The sequence below is a fragment of the Hyla sarda genome, chromosome 4 (assembly GCF_029499605.1).
Source record: "Hyla sarda isolate aHylSar1 chromosome 4, aHylSar1.hap1, whole genome shotgun sequence".
Taxonomy (NCBI): domain Eukaryota; kingdom Metazoa; phylum Chordata; class Amphibia; order Anura; family Hylidae; genus Hyla; species Hyla sarda.
In genome coordinates, this window is record NC_079192.1 from 340,273,241 (window position 1) to 340,294,574 (window position 21,334).

Consider the following 21,334-nt stretch of genomic DNA (forward strand, 5'->3'; position numbering starts at 1 on the left):
TCTTATTTATACCGCGTTATTCATTCATACAGTTTGGATGCCAGATGGTTGGATTCGCCGGACCAGCAACAGACAGGGGAATGCATCTTGTTGCCGGATGCTACACAACTGATGCATGTTGTCATCAGTTGTTGCGCCAAGATTTACGCTGGGATCACATGTTTTGGACACCGAACATATGTAATGCCAGCCTTAGCAGCATAAGGACGTTATGTGCTGCATCGCTTACAAAGTACCACTGCATGCTATGTCCTGAGCCTGGCCAGTGCCATGACAGTGTACCAGGCCCCAAAAGGGACTCATTTGTACTGACAGTGCATGAAACACTGCTAGGAAGACTCCTTATTTTGACCAGCTGAAGTCTGCTGTTGCGCATGTGAGTTTCTTTTACTGATGGTAACAATATGAAATAATGGAAAATGCAAAAATGTTGTGTTTAAAGGGGTACTCCGCTGCTCAGCATTTGGAACAAACTGTTCCGAACGGTGGAGCCGGGAGCTCGTGACGTCATAGCCCCGCCCCCTCGTGACATCACGCCATGCCCCCTCAATGCAAGTCTATGGGAGGGGGTGTGACAGCCGTCACGCCCCTCCCATAGACTTGCATTGAGGGGGCGGGGCGTGACTTCATGAGCTCCCGGCTCCCATGTTCGGAACAGTTTGTTCCAAATGCTGAGCAGCGGAGTACCCCTTTAAACACAAAATTGTAGCATTTTCCATTATTTCAGCAACCTGTTGGTAGCCATCATTAAATTTGTTCTTCTAGTTATGCAGTCTCTAAAGTCATAAAAAGTATACATCCATCCTTTTTTATATTTACGATTACTTTTAAATACACTTCTGGCTTTGGCCTTAAAAAAAAAAAAATAAAAAAAAAAAAAAAGGCAGTTAGAAAAAAAAATCGCAAAAAAACAGGTCATGTCACTTTTTGATGCTTTAGGTAACCATGGCGCACAATTTAGCCACCCACATTCAAAGCAGCAAGTGAATTATGCAGCAGGAAATGAAGGGCAAAATCCACTGTGTGAACATACCCCAAAAAAACTAAACTGTATTTATAATTTATTGGTTATTCTTCTGCAGCAAAATCTAGAAAACGGCCCATCAAAGATAAATACTGATCCTTTGGTGCAAGGTGATGAAGTTTATTATGTGGATTTACTTAAAATGAAACTGGAGAATTCAAGGTTTGTAACATGCTTTGATTTCATACACATTAGAGGAAATGTATCTCTAATCTTATGTTAGACTTGCACCATGTAAAAATGTGACTTAAGTGGATTTATTCCCTGTTCACTGCTTAGAAATCAATTATGAAAAATATGTGGACTGGGGAACACAGGAAGTGTGTATGTGTGTGTGGGGGGTGGGGGTGCACAGTAGAGAGCCTATCTGCTTCCTCCAGAGGGTCCAAGCAGTGCATGAAAGGTAGAAGAATTATCTCTGACTACCTATAAAGTTCTAGGCATGTTTTTCTTGTGTAGCTTGTCATCATCAGCATTATCAGACCACTGTCTAAACCAATGTTGCTTTTGCAATGTAACATCTACCTTGCTTTGACGCTATTGCTTTTTCTGCTCTCATAGTATTAAGCAAAGCCAGAGCATTGATAACTGCACCACGAAACCTTCTCCAGCACTATGGCATAACGGAGAGGGGTTTCTGCTTTCCTGTACTTGGGCAAGAAAAGTCCTGGGTGTACTATTAGCATACAGACAAGCTCTGGTCCTACCCCTAAAATGTCAAGAATGAGAAAAAGCTGTGCACCTTGGAAGGAGTTCTCAGGAGCACAATAACAGCAATGAGAGCACTAAAATCACTTTGTTGTCACCATCAAGGATTAATTTAACAAAATAATGCAGGTTTTTAAAAACCTAGGCACACTTTAAGGCTAGGAACATAGATAGCAGGTATGCTGCAGATTTTCTGCATCACAAAATCTGTTCCTACCCTTAAGGTTTTTTCCCATTTTTAATTTTTTTTTTCTCCATTTTATGCATCTATGGTGTATCCACAAGATATGACATTGACGTACATCCCAAATTGGTGATTGTCCACCACCATAGAGTTCAGTGGTAAGGTCACTATGCTAGAGGTCTTCCACCTGTGAGGCATTAATGACATCCTGTGGATATACCATAAATGCTTGTAAAATGCAATTTTCTCATTTGATTAATAAAACGCTAACCGGAACAGAGCCCAAATAGTTTTCCTTTTTATATCTTGTGAGGTCTCCTACAACACTTGCTGCATTTAATGGTTATATGTATGTCCTATTAAAATGTATTACTACTTTCTTGCCTCTTTACAGTAAGGAGATAGAGAAGATAAAAGATGAATTATCTCTGCAAAGAATGAAGGCTTTAGCAGAAAGCCAGCGGGTCTTGGAGCTGGAAAGGAAGCTTTTTACCAACGATAGGCATCTTAAACTCTCCCAGGGCGAAAACATGAAACTTCGTGTCAGCCTGGATGAACTCAAAATGAAATATGAGCCTGATGGTACTGAATCACATTATTCAGCTTAAGGTTTTGGTGTGTGCGCGTTTTGACCTCTCCTCCAGGATTGGTAATGACTATCAGACTGGTGGGGTGATGACAACCAGTGCCCTGCTGATCAGTTGTTTGGTGCAGCACCTGCCCATAGAGAGGCGGGAGCACACAGCTCTGTACATTGTGAACTGGCCATGTTGGGTTAATTCAGCTACTGTTCACTTTATCGGGAGATAGGTTGCAGTAACCCTGCATGGCCACAAGCTATGTGGAGAGCTGTTTGACAGGGTTGCGGCACCTTCATATGCAGAAAACAGAGCAGACGCAAACATCTGGTCCGGTTGCCGGGGATTTACACTCCACCAATCGGATATTGATGGCCTATCTTAAGCATAGGTCATGAATAAAAAATAAAAAAAGCCTAGGAAAAAAAATACTAAGACTGCTAAAGAATATTTTTTAAATATCTTTTTCTGGATACATAAAGGAACATTTTTAGTAATTGTTACTTCAAAGTAATTTGCTTCATTTTAAAGTTAACATTTTTGTGTTTTTCAGATTAATTTCTTTTGTTTTACTTACAAAAGTTAAAGGGGTATTCTGGGATTATAAAAAAAAGAAAAAAATATATATAATTTTTATTTTCTGGGGATCGGGTAAAAATAAGAGAACTGATACTTGCCTTTCTTGGCCACCTGCTGCTCCTGTTCCTTCGACTTCTGTTTCCCCGCTGCTCACCTCTTGCTTCTGCTTCGAAGGTGCAGAACGTTCCCATTCACAGGCTGAAATGGTGTCCTATCTCAGTCATGGACTGACTGAACAGGTCACTGGGACTGGAATAGTTACGTATCATTTATCTTTTTTATTCTTATACTGTCCCTAGCAGAATATGAAAAGTTTTATAATTCCACAACATTCCTCTCAAATAGTGACTTATTTTACAAGTTTCTTGAGTTTCACTGCTTACCTTTTTTTTACGTGTGTGTGTGTGTGTGTGTGTGTATATATATATATATTTTTTTTTTTTTTACAATTATATTTTATACTTTGACTTCTCATAGCACATAGAAGTAAGGATTTCTTCTTAAAGTGTTAACGTAATTTAAAACAACTTGATCGCACCGGGTCTCACTCCTGAGACCTGCTGCAATCATAAGTTATTAGCCGGGAAAATGGACGTCATTGCGCTCCAGTCTACGTCTGCCTGGGAGATTTGTCCATTTTTCTGATTTAATCAGGTCAAAAGTTGTTTTTAATGGAAAACACTTTAAGGGCATGTTCACACATACAGGATCCTGCGCAGATTTGATGTGCAGGATTTGTAACTGCAGATTAGAAGCTGTGCTCAGTCATTTAGTTTACATTGAAATCTGCAGCAGAAAATCCTGCGCATCAAATCTGCGTACGTGTGAACGTACCCTAAAGTGAATTTGTCATCACTTTCAGCTGCCTAAACCACAAGTCATCAGGATGCTCTCCAAAGGCATGGATTGGCAGATCTCTCGCTGTTTCGACATAAGGAGAGATCTATCGGTTAAATCCTTTGGGGGCAGAGAGAAGACATTGGTACCGCCCCGATGACTTGTAGTTAAGGCAGCATGAAGATAATGAAAATATAATGTGGTTATGTTAGTCTTTTTTACACAAGGTTTTAATCAGTCTTATTTAAATGTTAACCTATTGGTGACTGCTGTCACACATGGCTGATGAATGTTGCGGAGCGGGCTCAGGCAGCCTTTCTCTAGAGTTGGCTACCAAGGTTGACTATAACATTCAAGGAATATAATGTAATTCTATGACTTACTGAATGTTATGCATTTTACTGTGGCATTACCCCTTTACCTTTTTGTTATAATACTCAATGTTTACAATAACTTATTTTTAGAAATTGGTAAATTGCGAACTCAGAGGCGAAGGCGAGAACAACTTCCACTCGACTGTCCAGCTGAAGATGTAGCTAATGGTGTAGACCTGCCTGTCAGTGCTTATGATCCTGTTCCCAACATTTCTCCCGAAGAAAAAGAAAATGTGACGTTATTGTCAGAAGATAAAGCCTGCTCTCATGAAAAGGAACCAGTATCTTCTGCTGAACAAGATGTACCAAGTGAACCTATGATTGAAGATAAACCCAGCGTTACCCAACCTGTGAAAGAGCGGAAAAGAGTAAGAATAGCAGAAGATATAAATGACACCCAAACTTTAAGTAAAAAGGACTGCACCATCGCTTCTACATCCCCCAGGTCAGTGTCACCTCCGGTTCTTGAACACAGCATTCAAGAAAGACCGAAGTCTTTTATCTGTCGCTTTGTGCACTACGCTATCCGACTCTTTCTGTTTTTCTTAAGCTTTGCATGGTGTCTCTTCCCTGTTTTTCGGCTTCCCCAGCTTAAACTTTTCAGATCTTTCAAAAAATCGTAACCAATGCATCTTTTAAAAATTGCATATTTTACAGTTTTTATGTGATTTATAATTTAATTTATTTGTACACTAAAAGTATGTCTGTTCAGCACTGGAATTTCAGTATTAATAATATTTAAGGGGAATGTATCGCCTATATTTTATACTAATTAAAACCAGATAATTAAATACATATATTTATTTTTTTCTAATCTATTTTTTATTTTTTTTGTATTTCCCCCCCCATGTTCTGTACAGCGTGGGGCAACCATCATTCCTGAGCTGCAGTCAACAGCATTTAGAGATATTTTACAGCAGCCACACACACCATAGAAACCTAAGTCTGTAGATAACTAGGTTCTATGGGAGTGTTTTTCTAGGTATGCTAGAAATCTCCCCGAGATCTCCTATTTTTTTTCAGTCTGACCACAATGCTCTCTTATACCCCTTTTGTCCATGTCAGGAACTGCCCGGAGCAGGAGCAAATCCCCATAGCAAACCTCTAAGGCTTAAGACTTTTAAATAGAAGTATTTTTTACAAAGCTGTATAACTTTATAGCACTAGTTGCTTTTTATTTATTTATCTACCCCTTTATTTGTGCCGGGAGGTGGATTCTGTATCTTATCTACACAGTGGTATCGCTTGTCATTGTAATCCTGCCTGTGTTGATAAAATTACCACTACAGAGCAGCAAGTATCAGTATGAAACTGTTCAGTTTTTTTTATTTTTATATATAGGCTAATTTTTAAAAATCACCAAAAAATTCTTAAATTTTAACATATACATTTGATTAGTTAATTTTCTGCTGACACATTCCCTTTAAGCTTTTAATTCTCAGCCAGATGCACTGACTTGATCTCATTTTCTGTATGCACTTTTTTCCACTTTTAGTAAATTTTTGTTCATGTTAAGTATTCTCTTGATAGCATGAAGTGTTATTTTATACTTTACCAATGTATAAAACCCACAAAACTACTTACCTGATTCTTACATTAGTGAGAAACAATTGATACTTTTCAGTAAATAGCATTGTATTAGACAGACTTACCTCAAACAGAAAAGACAACGCATGGCTACTTGAGATCCAGCAAATTAAAGTCCACGCATAATGTACACATAGTGGAAGAAGGAAATTGTGGGCCGATGTGCTTCTAAGAACTTTGTTCTATTCTAGATGAAGCTAGATCTCATTACCAGATCAAGAAAAATATTAAACTATTTGTTTTTGTTGCCCATAGCAACCAGATTGCTTCTATTTATTTTTTGATGGCATTTTTAATAAATTAAGCAATCCAACTGGTGGTCATAGGCAACTGTTTAACTTTTCCTTTGCTCAGGTTTTGATAAATCTCTCCCATAGCACTATGAAAAAGGAAGGCTGTCATTCTGTAAGTGTCAGCATATCTCTAAAGACCGTTTTCTATCTGCCCCACTGTTTATCTGCCATGCCAGTCATACTGAAAGGAGAGTTTCAGAATTGTTTCTCTTTTATTTACTGTCAAGTGATAAAACCTGTTGAAGGCTATGGACCTTTTTTTTTTTTTTTTTGCTGGATACAATAGCACATAATACTATTCTATACAGTAAAGAAAAGCATAATAAAACAGAAACCAGTAAAATATATAACCACATTTTTTCATTTATCATCAAGCCTCTGATATTCTACAGCCTTGATCCGATTCTTCTCTTGTATAATACATGCAGATGTTACTTCTTTGTGTTCTGAAGGCTAGAGTTTGCTGTGGGTCCTCTGCTTTCTCTGTACACAATGGCCCTGATTTATCAATCTAAGACAGAAACTTAAGCGAATTGCCCAAAGCAACCAATCAGGGCTCAGCTTTCATTTTACTAGAACTCCTTAAGATATAAAACATGAGCTGTGATTGGTTGCTTGGGAAAATAAATAAGGGCCAATGTATGTGATTATGCCCTGCAAGCTGCCTTTGGTGTGCTTTCCACCCTATTTACAGGCTGTGAGAGCTGCGCTCTATGTATGCTCCTCCCCTTCCCATTTGTAAATCATGTACTCTTTATGCAGTTCCATATGTAAAGAGAGAACTATACTACACACAAATATAAAAGCATATCTCACAGAAAGAGGAACAAAATAAAGTGTGGTATTATTTTCTGTCTATATTTACAGGCTTATAGAAGAGCATAAAGGAAGTATATGAAGCATAGGTAAAAAAGAAGGGTAAATTGTTGGGCAGTGAAGAGAAAAAATAGGGGAAATGCCATCATATAAGTCTGTGTGTGAGGGACTTCTTTCCATGTAGGTCAGTGTTGGGAGACAGGGAAACTGAACTCTTTTACTAGGGAGGTGACCTTACGAAGAGCCATACTGCAGTGCACTCCTGGGATATGTAGTGCTTCATGGTCACACTAGTGAAGAGACCAGAGCTGCAGAGAGGGGTGAAAACTACACAGGAGAGCATTTTTTTTTTTTTTTTTTTTTTTTTTTTTTTTTTTTAAGCATAGTAGTGTGTAGTACCCCCAGAGCTTGAATTTTTCCATTTTGTGAGATTATCCCTTAAGGTTTTACCACAGATTTACTGCAGATTGCACATATTGGCCCTTATTTACCAAAGTGGAGTGGAGTTTTCTTTTGTGGGTTTTAATTCCCTACAATTTATTTTCCACGGTATTTACTAAGGTTTCCCTACATTTTCCACTTTTTTTTTTACACATGCTCTGATCTGTCGGGTTTTCCTTAGCTCAAATCCGCCACATTTTCTGTGGAAACCTTAGAAAATATGTCGAATTTTTGTGAAAATGTCGAATACGCCCCTTTTTGGTGACCATGCCCCCTTTCCCGATGGCAACGCCCCCTTTTAGTGTGATTTTATATTTTTTTTTGCAAAATTGAGATAGTCGGGATTTTTTCAATTCTGGCGCAGACAGAATTTCTGGTGCAGTGCACCAGAGTCTGGCGCACAACCTGAGGAGACATGTCGGGTTTGCAATAGTAAATGAGGGCCATTCTCTTAAGAGGTTAAAGCTGCAGTAACATTTACAAGCAATTCTGCATCCTGTAAACATAAAGACTTGCACCGTATTTCAAAAAGTTTTTCTCGGAGCTCTACAACAAACTAAACTGCCCTTTTGGTCTTGGCTGCCATTGGGATAAATGGGATGTCTGGTCCTGGACTTAATTATCATGTACGAGTTCAGTACAGAGTATTGGAAGGTGAACAATTTATTTAGTACTCGGCGGTGGACTCGGGGACATCATCCATGTAAGCAAACTGATTTTTTATCGGTGTAGGGTAAAGAGTAGGCGTAGCCAGACCTGCCTAAAAGGTGACTGCAAATCTATGGCATAGTTTCCTAATACAATATAGACAAAGAGGATTGATGGCAGAAAAAGGCCACCCAGTTTTCTTTTTTTTTTTTTTTTTTTCCTTTTTTTTTTTTCCCCTTAGGATAGATATGTTTATCCCGGTGATAACATTTACTTACTGTGGATTTACCAACTACATCTGCTGGATCTTTGTTCCAAGCATCTACTACTTTTTCAGTAAAATAATAATTTCTTTCTCCCAGCTAACCTGAGGTTGTGCCCCTAGTTCTTGTGTTCTGTTTATTTTGCCAGAAGTTCTCCTCCCAGCATAGGCATGGTGAGGGTAAATAGTTTGTCTGCTCTCCCCGTTAGCGCGTGCTTCTTTTTGTGATAGTACATCACTTCTGGATCCTGCTGCTCCACAGCGTGCCGAACAGATTCCCCCAGGGGGTTTTGGGTAGACTGGAGGTCACTTAATGTCACTATAGGAGACTTTCATAAAATTACATTGGGAAAGTCACTTTGGTTCACACCTCCCTTTGTGAAATGGTAATGCAATTAGATTGTAGCAGAGACTCAAGCTGCTATCTTACCGGGAGAAATGGAGCACCTGGTAATAGGGTGAGCAAGTCACCTTCCCTTTTGGGAGGGGGGGGGGGTAGATAAAGTTTTGGTTTAAAAGTAATGTGCAAGTGTTTCCTGATAACTTTTACTTTGTGCCTATTTGTTTTGTCATTTATAATTAATAAGGGGATATGATAGTAGATTGTATATCCTCCTTCACTTATTTTATTATAAGAATGGTATTTATGAAGCCATCACTTTGGCGGGGGGACAAGGCCTTGAGGTGTTTGGTAATGGCATGTAATAGAAGGTTCTTGGTATGTTTTATGAATTGGCATTTATATTTTGTAATCTTGTGAATTGTTACCTATCCTAAGCTAATAAGTAGCTTGGGTCAGGTATGGAGGTTGTTTTAAAGGTGTTAAGTTGTAATTTGTAGGTGATGATGCTAAAGAAAGTGGAGGGGCATTGGTGTGTTTTCTTGAGATTGTATTATGCTTATGTTGGTAATAAGAAGTCACACGGTTACTTAGACAAAATTGCCCTTTTAAGCTCTGCTGGTGTGTTCAGCGCCCTTATTAGGTCGCGTTAATATGGATTTTTTTTTTTTTATATTGATCATATTCATCAAAAGCCTGAATGGCTCCCAGTGCTAAAGAACTAGTTTTGGCTTTGGTGAATACTAGTGTAGATGTGGACTGTGTACACCAAACATTCAGAAGTCATTGATGGATAGTGGGTGGGAATAGGATAAATCTGTTGGGTATGGGAGAGACCAGTCTAATATGTGAGATTGTGCAACGGACTTAGGCGGAAAGCAGGTTTCCGTGTTGCAGGATAAGGATTTGTGTATTGTTAAGCCTTCATTTGGAGGTGTATGTCTCAACAGTGAGAGGTTTTGCTGTATTCTATTATATAGGCATTCAGTGGCATTTCATTTTTAGGGTCCCAACTTTTTTTTTCTCAAACTGGAGGCCTCAATGTTGAATACCTTATTTGACTCTACTATATCAGACAGTAAAAAGAATATGCAGGACACGTGGCATCTGGTCAGTAGGTTCACTATGGATATGTTTAATATTTGTGCTAGTACATGTAGTCCACACTTTAAAACAGTGTGAACATAGTGATTTTTTATTTGCTCTGTAACTTTATTATTGCTAACCTCTGGGTTCCACCTTGATGTACCTGGATGTATAGTTTGGTTATGGTGTTAGCTTGGTTTTACATTCGTCTGTAGCAACAGATTGTCAGACACCGTTTCATGAGATGTTTGTTAGCATATTGTTATGTTTATATACACCTACATGTTGATTCTTTTACCGCTGAACTGATCTCTATGCTTGCTCTATGGTCTGTGGATGTCTTGCTTTGCATTGAATAACAGGATAACATCTGCCCACTATCTGTGCACAGTTGTGTTCCACAGGGTAGTTATACTGTGGTTTTATAACATTTTATTGCATGAGATCAGAAGGTGATGATTTCGATCTGATCATTTTTGTCGTGGTGAGGCAATAACTATCTAATCTGGCAGGCGCTCTGTCCCATTTATGCTTTATCTTCCAATATAACCTTTTATATGAAATGAGAATGACTGTTTACCTGTAGGTCGTCGGCTGGAGACTCAAGTCATGAACCAACAAAAGCTGATGAGGAGAAAGACTTACGAAAGTGTGAGAGGAAATCAAGACATAGAGCTCAGCCTATTCTGCATGTGTCTTCAAAGCCCACCTCAGTAACTCAGTGCCCACAGCAGTAATACATTGTTCTGGATCATTTATCACACACTGAGAACCCAGTTTTTTTTTTTTATATACAGTGTAAGTTTTTCTATTTTGTAAAATAGTTGATGTAGGATAATGTTATAGGTTTTGTATGAAAAGAAAAGCCCAAAGCAACAAATGTTTCATTAGTGGTTAAAGCGTAACTGTCACAAAAAATATGCTTGTGAAGCTGCACACACAATGCACTAGGGCTTCACAAGCATTTTCTTGGCATACCTTTATAGCTACCGTATATACTCGAGTATAAGCCGACCAGAGTATAAGCCGAGACCCCTAATTTCAACCCAAAATCCCAGGAAAAGTTATTGACTCGAGTATAAGCCTAGGGTGGGAAATACCTCATCCCCCCCTGTCATCATCCAGACCCGTCATTAACATCCTCATCATCCCCTTGTCATCATCCCACACATCCCCCCTTCATCATCCCCTTGTCATCATCCCACACATCCCCTTATCATCCCACACATCCCCCCTTCATCATCCCCTTGTCATCATCCCACACATCCCCTTATCCCACACATCCCCCCTTCATCATCCCCTTGTCATCATCCCACACATCCCCCCTTCATCATCCCACACATCCCCTTATCATCCCACACATCCCCCCTTCATCATCCCCTTGTAATCATCCCACCCCCCCCCCCTTCATCATCCCCACCCCCCTTCATCATCCCCACACCCCCCCCCCCCCCCCTTCATCATCCTCTTCTCATCATTCGCCCTCAGTGGTCTTCAACCTGCGGACCTCCAGAGGTTTCAAAACTACAACTCCCAGCAAGCCCGGGCAGCCATCGGCTGTCCGGGCTTGCTGGGAGTTGTAGTTTTGAAACCTCCGGAGGTCCGCAGGTTGAAGACCACTGCGGCCTTCAACATGCGGACCTCCAGAGGTTTCAAAACTACAACTCCCAGCAAGCCCGGGCAGCCATCGGCTGTCCGGGCTTGCTGGGAGTTGTAGTTTTGAAACCTCCGGAGGTCCGCAGGTTGAAGACCACTGCGGCCTTCAACATCATCCAGCCCCCTCTCACCCCCTTTAGTTCTGAGTACTCACCTCCGCTCGGCGCTGGTCCGGTCCTGCAGGGCTGTCCGGTAAGGAGGTGGTCCGGTGAGGAGGTGGTCCGGGCTGCTATCTTCACCGGGGAGGCCTCTTCTCCGCGATTCCGGCCCGGAATAGAGCCGTTGCCTAGACAACGACGCATCTGCGTCGTTGTCAAGGCAACGTGACTATTCTGAGGCCGGGCCCGAAGCGCTTAGAAGAGGCCTCCCCGGTGAAGATAGCAGCCCGGACCACCTCCTCACCGGACCACCTCCTTACCGGACAGCCCTGCAGGACCGGACCAGCGCCGAGCGGAGGTGAGTACTCAGAACTAAAGGGGGTGAGAGGGGGCTGGATGATGTTGAAGGCCGCAGTGGTCTTCAACCTGCGGACCTCCGGAGGTTTCAAAACTACAACTCCCAGCAAGCCCGGACAGCCGATGGCTGCCCTGGCTTGCTGGGAGTTGTAGTTTTGAAACCTCTGGAAGTCCGCAGGTTGAAGACCACTGCGTGTGGGGGAGTTCACTCGAGTATAAGCCGAGGGGGGTGTTTTCAGCACGAAAAATCGTGCTGAAAAACTCGGCTTATACTCGAGTATATACGGTAAATTAGGCTGCTTTTATACTTGCTAAAAAAATACTTTAATTCCTCTGGGAATCAGGCCAACAGTCTACCAAACTAAATCACGCAGTGGATTGATGCACAGGGCTCGCCTGCCTGTAGTCACCCTGTTCTTTTGTGCATGCGCCGACTGTGAATCCACTGCGCAACCTAAGCAGAGAGAGGCAGTGCTGCTCCGGAGCAGAGTGGACCCCGATCTCGCCTCTCCGACTGTTTTTGGGAAGTATAAAGCAGCCTAATTTACTTATAAAGGTATGCCAAGGATATGCTTGTGAAGCCCTAAGGCACTGCATGTGTAGCTTCACAAGCATATTCTTGGAGACAGTTGCGCTTTAGGGTAGGGTCACACAGGACATATTTTGCTATGTATTCGCTATTGCGTATTTTTCTACACATTGAAGTCAATGGGTAGCAAAATATTCAGCTTATTTACTTTAATGGGTAAGAAAATAAACAGCAGAAAAATACGGCACACTGCAATTTTTTCATTTTCCAGTATGCATTAGAATACTACAACGCCACCCACACTGATTAGTTAGCTATGTCCCATACTGTAAATAGGGAAATGTCTTGGGATATCCGCATTTAACCAATGTAATTTATAGCCTTTCTGTGACGGATGTGTAAAAAGATACCTATTGGTAAGAGACTAATGGGTTATGTCTCATCCTTTACACTAGATTTTTCCATTTTATTTGTTAAAGGGGTTGTCCCATTAATAAAAATAGGCCTAAACTGATGCATAGGTTTAAACATCATTCAAATTTAAAAGCATTAGTGAAAATGTCTTGTAGAAGAGATGTAGCCTTATCCCCCTATGTGTGATTTGTTTTGATAACTGTTGCCCAAGGGTACGACCTACTTTAGGTACGTAACACATGCTCAGTTCTGCTGCAGTCTCCTGATGATATTGGCAGTTGGTCTCCACTGTGCATGTAAGGGGGGGGGGGGGTGATGGGACAGTGTGTCTGTTATCTGTTGCCTGGCAACAACAAGGTCACAGTTCAGAGAATAAACCAGGAAGGGATCAGATTAATGGGGAGAAGAACTCCTCATGGATGTAAGTGACTTTACTTGAAAACAGCCCAATGGACATTTTCTACATATACAGTATGTATGCGGTATACGTATGATATTACCAGCTTTACTTCATGGGACAACCCCTTTACAGACCGACTGGCTTACTAGATCTTCAGTATGTATTATATCTGTCACCATTACGAACATGTTTCAGGTCTGTATGTAACAGAACAATAGGGGATAATACAGGTCAGCCTTTTTTTTTTGTCTGTGTATTTATAAATTGAAAATACTTTCCCATGACATTAAAGTGTTGCTCAGACTTACCTCTGTGTGCGAGGCCCTTTTTTACTAAGCTGCACGAACGTCTTTTTTTTTTTTTTTTTTTTTTTAAAGTTGTCACTGGCAGCTTAAAAACCCTGAAAAGTTTCAAATTATTATTTTTTAGTTTTTTTTTTGTGTTTTTGGCCAAAAATATGCAACTTTTGTAAGCCTGGAAGAAGATGTAAATGTATAACCCCCCCAATAGTTTTTCTTTGAAGCAACTGTCTATAAATCAAACACTAGTAAAGCTCTCCTTGTTTTATGTTTGTTGTTTTGTGTGTAGGATTCACTTTATAAATATTTGTGTTCATATTTCATATATTTAGCAGCTGTTAACTTCTGTACATATGTATGTGTATGAAAAAAGGGTATTCTACTTCTTTAACAATGTGCCCAACTTTTCATAGTCTTTAAACAGAGAATTTTTATTTAAAGTACAGCCAAAAAAGCAATACAGGTCCAGTCCGTAACACAAAGGCATTAAAATGCCACAAGAACAACAAAAGTAATATACATGGAGAAGGTAAGGGGTGTACACAAAATGGACCAGTCAATGCAACAACAAAACATGAAATAAGCAAATATTTAGATCAGGCACTAATATCTAAAAGGTAAGTAGCCACAGTAGGGGAGGGGAACAGTAAGGTTGAGTAATATAACATGCCAGGGGTATAAGAGGAGGCTATACATGGTTGCTGCACCATAAGGAATGGCCCCATAGAATCTTCATGTATAGTATTTAAGCTATTATTAGAACATAATGGTATTGTGCCTAACTTTTTTTGATTCTTTTCTCTGCTAGTATGTTTATTTATTTTATGTCTGAAAATGTTATTTATTTTCTCCTTGCTACTACGTTTATATAAAACAAACTCAGTTTTTTTCTATTAATGAAAGATAAAATGCTCTGTATGTATGAATAAAATATGGTGTTCAGTCCAAAAATGGCGTGCAGTCAATTTTCATTGCTCTGTTATTGAAACGTTTTGTTCTGTGATTTTTATTTTATTACTGGTGAATTTAACAAGAAGAGAATTAACAAGTGATTTAGCATTTTTCTCTATTAACCCTTAAGGACACACGCCATAAATTTACTGCGATGCAGCGAATAACTTCAGGCACAATGCCGTACATTTGAAGCGAGCGCAGGAGCAGGACTCGCTACATAGCATGTGAGCTCCGGCTCACCGATAATGGCGGTTATAAGCGATCACACAGCTGCTCTCCATTAACCCTTGTTGATGAGATCAATGCCAATCAGGTCATCTGAAGTATAAGCTTTCCCACCCCCAATAAAGAATGAAAAAATAATTCCCTCTTTTCTGAGGTAAATGTGTAAAATTAATTAACATATTTGGTATTGTCGTGTGAGGAAATGTTCTAATTATTAAAATATTGTTAATGATCCTGTACGGTAAACAGCTTAAACAAATAACGAAAAATTACTGATTGTCACCTCACAATCCAGGAAAAAAAAGTAATCAGTCACACATACACAAAACTACAGATTACGGTGCAAAAAATTAGTCCTCCTACAGCCCTGTATACAGAAAGAAAAAGTTTATAGCTGGTTAGAAAAGGGCAATTTAAAATGGGCACTATCATTACATTTTTTTTTTTTTTTTTTTTGCATATGATACAACAGGTAAAATAAGATTTGTAACTTGTAACTCCCTGTAAACAAAAAAAAAAAAGTCTTTCTATTTCACTTTCATGGCCCTACCACTCTGGTACAGACTGCATTCAGTCTGCTCAAAAGCACAGACTTTGGTCTCCTGGCACTGACCATAGGCAGTTAATAGTTGTTTCATACACAGGCCGAGAGCGAGTGCTATTCACGGGCCAGACCGCACTGCCTAAGTTTGGTCTCCTGCCAGTACAGCAGGAGACAAAAATCTGTACTTTTGAGAAGACAGAATGCGGTCTGGACCAGAAGTGAGACCTCTAGTGGCCAGATTTATTATTTGTTTTTTTACTTTTTATTTTTTATTTTTTTTTCTCGGGGTAAATTACAAATCTTATTTCTTTTTAATCTGCTCTATCATATGCAAATATAGTTTTAATGACACTGCCCATTTAAAGGCCATCTGTGGCCGAAAACCACTTATCCCCTATCCACAGGATAGGGGATAAGTGTTTGATCGCAGTGGGTCCGAAAGCTGGGAACCCACGATCTTTTGCACGGGCCCACGGCTCTCCCGTGCAGGAGGCGTGCTGGCCGCAGCATGATGTTGCGGCCGACATGCCTCCATGTAGTTCTATGGGAGAGTCGGGAAGGCAGTTTTCATGCCTTCCCGCCTCTCCAGTAGAACTGTATGGGGAGGGGGTGTAACCATCGACCTCTCTAGGTGGACGCTACGTGCATTAGCGCTCTCACTGAGTGCTAATGCGGGGGCCCCGTTCCTGTGGATAGGGGATAAGTTGTAGAACGCTGCAGATGTCCTTTAAACAAGTAGAACTTTAATAGAAAAGTGTGTACATACAGATATCATTTTAATCGTATTGGCCCTCAAAATAAAGAAAAATTTCAAAAACCCCAAAAGTTGCAAAATTGTGCATTTACCTTGTAGGGCATTGTATTTTTGTCTTGGCAACTGCTTGGACTGAATGTTTAATGTGATGAATTTCATTATTAAGAAAATATTATTAGATATTAAACAAAAAGTGAATACAAATATCTTGAAAGTACTAAGGCCACAAAAAGCCACATTGATGATCTGAATGTTTTAGGAAGTTAACTTCCTCCCTGACCACAGATCACAGCACTGCCCTAAATAAGAGACGCTAAAGATCAGCAAGACACTGAACAGTGGATAGCAGGTAAGAAGAAGCTGTAGGCACTAAATTACAATAATTTTTACCTGTGCATGTTCTTTTTAATGATATTGTCACTTGTCATATTTTTCCACACACACTTTGACACGTATTCAGCATATTTTCACGCATTAATTCAAATCCAAGTTGAGCAACATAAGTGACCTCTTGCTTATTAGCATGTTTTATATGCTTAAAGTAAGTTTGGTAACCAGAACAGAGTATTCTCACTGAATGGGGCAAAACTGCATCAATAGAGTATGAAATATGTGGCAGAAATCTTAGGGTTTGCCTCGGTTTCTGTCATATATTAAACGCCTTACGTCACCCACCCAATGAAACTCCTGTTTTTTTTTTAAGTCTCTTATGTATAAAACACTTGATTGTATGGCATCTCTGTAAAGGACTTGAAAAATAGAGCAGAGCGCTCGCGAAACACGTCTGTTAGAATAAAATTCTTTTATTTATCGACGGCATCCCTGGTCCACTGTAACTGCTGTGTGCCCCGAGAATCATCCGGCTTTTCTCTTCTTTTCCCGGCCACTACCGGCAAGAATATGAGCATCTTTTAGCCACCCTCCACAGGTGGATCCGGACCTGGAGGCAGCCCCGCTTTTTTACTTCATGCGATCATAGATGTTGAGCTCTGAGCCGAACATCATCAGGTATGTAGGAAATCTGCAGCATTGATTTTACCCTCTCCTATTGTCAAGGATGGCTTGAGGTGAGGCATTAAAATGTGAGTGATTGCTGCTGTATACTGCTGAGTGTCGACATGAGCAAATTCACACCAATGTTGGTATAAATCCCCTTCTCAGCACTGACTCCCAAGGAGTTCTGTTTATTACACGGAAGTACATTGTTTTTACAGTTGACAAGAAAAGGTTTAGTTATTACGTCAAAATCATCATTGTTACATTTTGATTGGTTGTTTGAGTATCGCATCTGTTTGTATTAGCATATCTAGCATCCATTTATTTCTTGGCAGGAGTTCTGCTACTGGGAAATTCCAGAGTTCTCTGTCCGGATATTTTGTCTTTTGAATTGTTATCTTGGTCCTCCTGACGTCATCTCAAGGTCTCAATCTTAGGCTGGGTTCACACTACGTTTTCTCCCATACGGGAGCGCATACGGCAGGGGGGAGCTAAAACCTCGCGCTCCCGTATGCCTTCGTATGCGCTCCCGTATGTCATTCATTTCAATGAGCCGGCTGGAGTGAAACGTTCGGTCCGGTCGGCTCATTTTTGCGCTGTATGCGCTTTTACAACCGGACCTCAAACCGTGGTTGACAGTTTTAGGTCCGGTTGTAAAAGCGCATACGGCGCAAAAATGAGCCGACCGAACCGAACGTTTCACTCCGGCCGGCTCATTGAAATGAATGACATACGGGAGCGTGAGGTTTTAGCTCCCCCTGCCGTATGCGCTCCCGTATGGGAGAAAACGTAGTGTGAACCCAGCCTTAGTCACGAGCAAGTTGCAAGCTGATTTATGGGTTAATGGTAGTTTACAAAATCTTTCTCCAGCATCAGCAATGGCATATCAGTATTAATATATTGATCAGTCATCAGAAACCTAAGGGTCATCCTTATCACGATCACTGGTAACGGTACTAGGCAGTGCCTTCCCCTGTCCGCTATTTTGTTTCTGCATATCTCCAGTTTTGGGGAATTGTCATACACCCTTTTGGAAGGCCAAGGGCATTCCAAGTGGACAAGATCTGTAATGATCTCCTGAAGAGAGAATGATTAAAATCGGGAAAAGACTCAGTTATGACAAAAATGATTTATATTTCTCCATCTTGTTGAAGAACAATCCAATAGCTGGTTTATCCCTCCAAAAGTGGACATCGCCAAATAACAGAGGGGACTGGAGCAGACATCTGGTAAGTCTGGACTCTTGCACCAGATTGTCCCTTTCTACCAAGAGCTCCCTTGCTCGGTGGGCAGAGGTTCAAGACTATGCCATTAGAGGAGCCCAAATGGCTAATAATCATTAGATGCCTGAGGTACTATTTGGGGAGTGCGTATTCGGCAGTTCACAGCCCCAGGCATGTGGAGCCCCAAAGCAATACTCACCTTCAAACATCAGAGAACTGAGAGCAATATACAACGATCTTCCTTATGTAAGAGTCAGGACCTACAATATGGTGACGGTTTTCTACATAAGCAAGGAGGCACAAGATCAGAAACCCTTCTTTAGGAAGGAGAAAGATCTTCGAGGGGGCAGAAACCAGACTACTCAGGTTGGCTGCCTTCCACAATATCCTGGCCAATTGGTTCAACCACGATAAAACACTTCCAGGTATATTTACAACTTAAACCCCTTAAAGGGGTGCTACGGTGGTTAATTTTTTTGACTATATGGCATCTTTGTAAGTTTTGTTTTTTTGCAATATACATGTGTTATGTTTTGGCAGCATGTATGTGTTTTTCTTACCTGTTTGTTGGGCAGGAAGTTCTGTAGTTCAGAGTGTTTTCTTTTACTGTTGTCCACATTTCTGAGTCCGTTGTGGACAAGATGTCACAGCTTTTTTTTCTCTCTCTCTGCATGAGAGGAATAAGCCACGCCCCCTCATCTTATCCAGCTGAGTACACAGCTCCTCACTTCCCCTCCCCCCTGCTCTGTATTCTAAGGAAGCAGGTCTGCACAGGAGAAAGACCTCACAGAGAAGATAAGTGTTATCTGAAGGGGAGGATGAGAAGGTGCACGGGCTGGGGATGTATGGACTGCAGGGCAATAAATCTCATACTGGGAATGATCTCTATATGTGAAGGGGGGACTCCTGAATGACACATGTTGGAAGTTGTAGTCCCTGTTGTGTGTGTGTGTGCGTGTGTATGCTAGTGTTTACAAACCAGTATACCTCCAGCTGTTGCAAGAACGGAAATAGAGTAGCCTAAACAACAAGAATAGAAATAAAACAAAACAAATAGGGTAAGTCAAAAACGGAAAAACACGTTGAGCACCGGAGTACCCCTTTAAGGACCAAGCCCATTTTTTATCTTAAGGACTAGAGCGTTTTTTTGCACATCTGACCACTGTCATGTTAAAGGAGAAGTCCCATGTAGAAAAAATATTGTGTTTTAAATGCAGAAGCAAAAGTTATCACTTTGTAAATCACTGACTTCACCCATCTTGTAAGTAAAACCTGTTTTTCTAGCTTCTTTGTTCAGAGAGGAAGTTCAGCAGCGCCCTGTTCTGATGACTTGCGACCCCCCCCATTGAGCTGCATTATGCTGGGGGCCGTGATGTCACAATTTCCCATAGTTCTGCAGCTTAGCCAGCTGTGTGCACGGCAAGGGAACCTCCCATGTGCAGCTTCAGCCAATCATAGAAGCCCCAGTGAGCTGAGCACTTGTCTTCATCTCCTCGGCAGGGAAGCATCTGACAGCCAGCTCAGTGTTTATAACAGCAAGAACGATGTCCCAATGTCCCGAGAAGAAGCAGAGGGGGAGGGGGAGATCCCTGCTTTCCCCTGCACTGATTACAATCTGACAGCAGGTCAGTCTGACAGAACGATGTCCTGAGAATAGAAGCAGGGGGAGGGGAAACACTGAGCCTGCTGTTAGGAAAGTGATCAGTGTCTAGGTCAGTGTATCCCAACCAGGGTGCCTCCAGCTGTTGCAAAACTAAAACTCCCAGGCATGCTGGGAGTTGTAGTTTCACAACAGCTGGAGGCACCCTGGTTAGGAAGCACTGGTCTAGGCTGGGCTACTTCTATGATGAACTGAAAGGCATTATGGGAGACAGGAAGTCAGGGACCTCCATGGACCAGGAAGTACCGATCTTTCAGAGGGGATTGCAGGAGAAGGGAGAGGGTGAGATACATGAGGAGCAGATTGTCAGAATGGTGAGCTGATGCACTTTCACATGATATAAAAAAAAAATTGTGACTTGGTCCATGATACTTCTTCTTTAAGCATTAATAACTCTGGGATGCTTTTACTTATGAATTTGATTCCAATATAGTTTTTCCGTGACCTATTGTACTTTAATATAGTATATACATTTTTGTTGATACTTGCAACATTTCTTGGTGAAAAATTTCATGAACAAATTTTGCATTTTTCTAACTTTGAAACTCTGCTTGTAAGGAAAATAGACATACCAAATAAATTATATATTGATTCACATATACAATATGTCTACTTTTATGTTTGCATCATAAAGTTGACATGTTTTTACTTTTGGAAGACATCAGAGGGCTTCAAAGTTCAGGAGCAATATTTCACAAAATTTTCTAAATCAGAATCTTTCAGGGACCAGCTCAGCTTTTGAAGTGCATTTGAGTGGCCTTTTTATATTAGAAATGCCCCATAAATGACCCCATTATAACAACTGCACCCCTAAAAGTATACAAAATTACATTCATAAAGTTTTAAACCCTTTAGGTGTTCCACAGGAATAGCAGCAACGTGAAGGCGAAAATTCAAAATCAAAATTTTTTACACTCGCATGTTCTTGTAGACCCAGTCTTTGAATTTTTACAAGGCGTAAAAGGAGAAAAAGCCCCCCAAAATGTGTAACCCAATTTCTCTCAAGTAAGGAAATACCTCATATTTGAAAGTGCTCTGTGGGTGCAGTAGAGGGCTCAGAAGGGAAGTAGTGACAGTGGGAATTTGGAGTGTGTTTTTCTGAAATGGTTTTTGGGGAGCATGTCACATTTAGGAAGCCCCTATGGTGCCAGAACAGCAAAAGAAAAAAAAAAAACACATGGCATACTATTTTGGAAACTACACCCCTCAGGGAACGTTTTTATTTTTTTCAGTTAATTTCAGTTTTTCCCCCAAATTTGACAGTTTTACAAGGGGTAATAGGAGAAAATGCCCATCTCTTCTGAATATGGAAATACCCCATGTGTGGACGTCAAGTGCTCTGCTGGCGCACTACAATGCTCAGAAGAGGAGCAGCGCCATTGAGCTTTTGGAGAGAGAATTTGGTTGGAATAGAAGTCGGGGCCATATGCATTTACAAAGCCCCCCGTGGTGCCAAAACAGTGGAGCC

General features: G+C 40.8%; 1 protein-coding gene across 10 annotated transcripts in view; it reads left to right on the forward strand.

Moving 5' to 3' along the window:
• SPDL1 (spindle apparatus coiled-coil protein 1) overlaps window positions 1-21,334 on the forward strand; it is a 98,430-nt gene that overhangs the window by 42,323 nt on the left and 34,773 nt on the right. For 3 of the 10 annotated variants that reach the window (XM_056516511.1, XM_056516510.1, XM_056516512.1), the window contains exons 9-11: window positions 1,083-1,186; window positions 2,311-2,498; window positions 4,375-5,082. In XM_056516511.1, the coding sequence (XP_056372486.1) occupies window positions 1,083-1,186; window positions 2,311-2,498; window positions 4,375-4,907 (825 nt within the window). In that variant the 3' untranslated portion in view covers window positions 4,908-5,082. Of the gene's footprint in view, window positions 1-1,082; window positions 1,187-2,310; window positions 2,499-4,374; window positions 5,085-7,031; window positions 7,070-10,343; window positions 10,944-14,591; window positions 14,756-18,137; window positions 18,213-21,334 lie in introns of those variants that run through there. The other 7 variants (XR_008843077.1, XR_008843078.1, XM_056516517.1 and 4 more) reach the window with 6 other exon arrangements.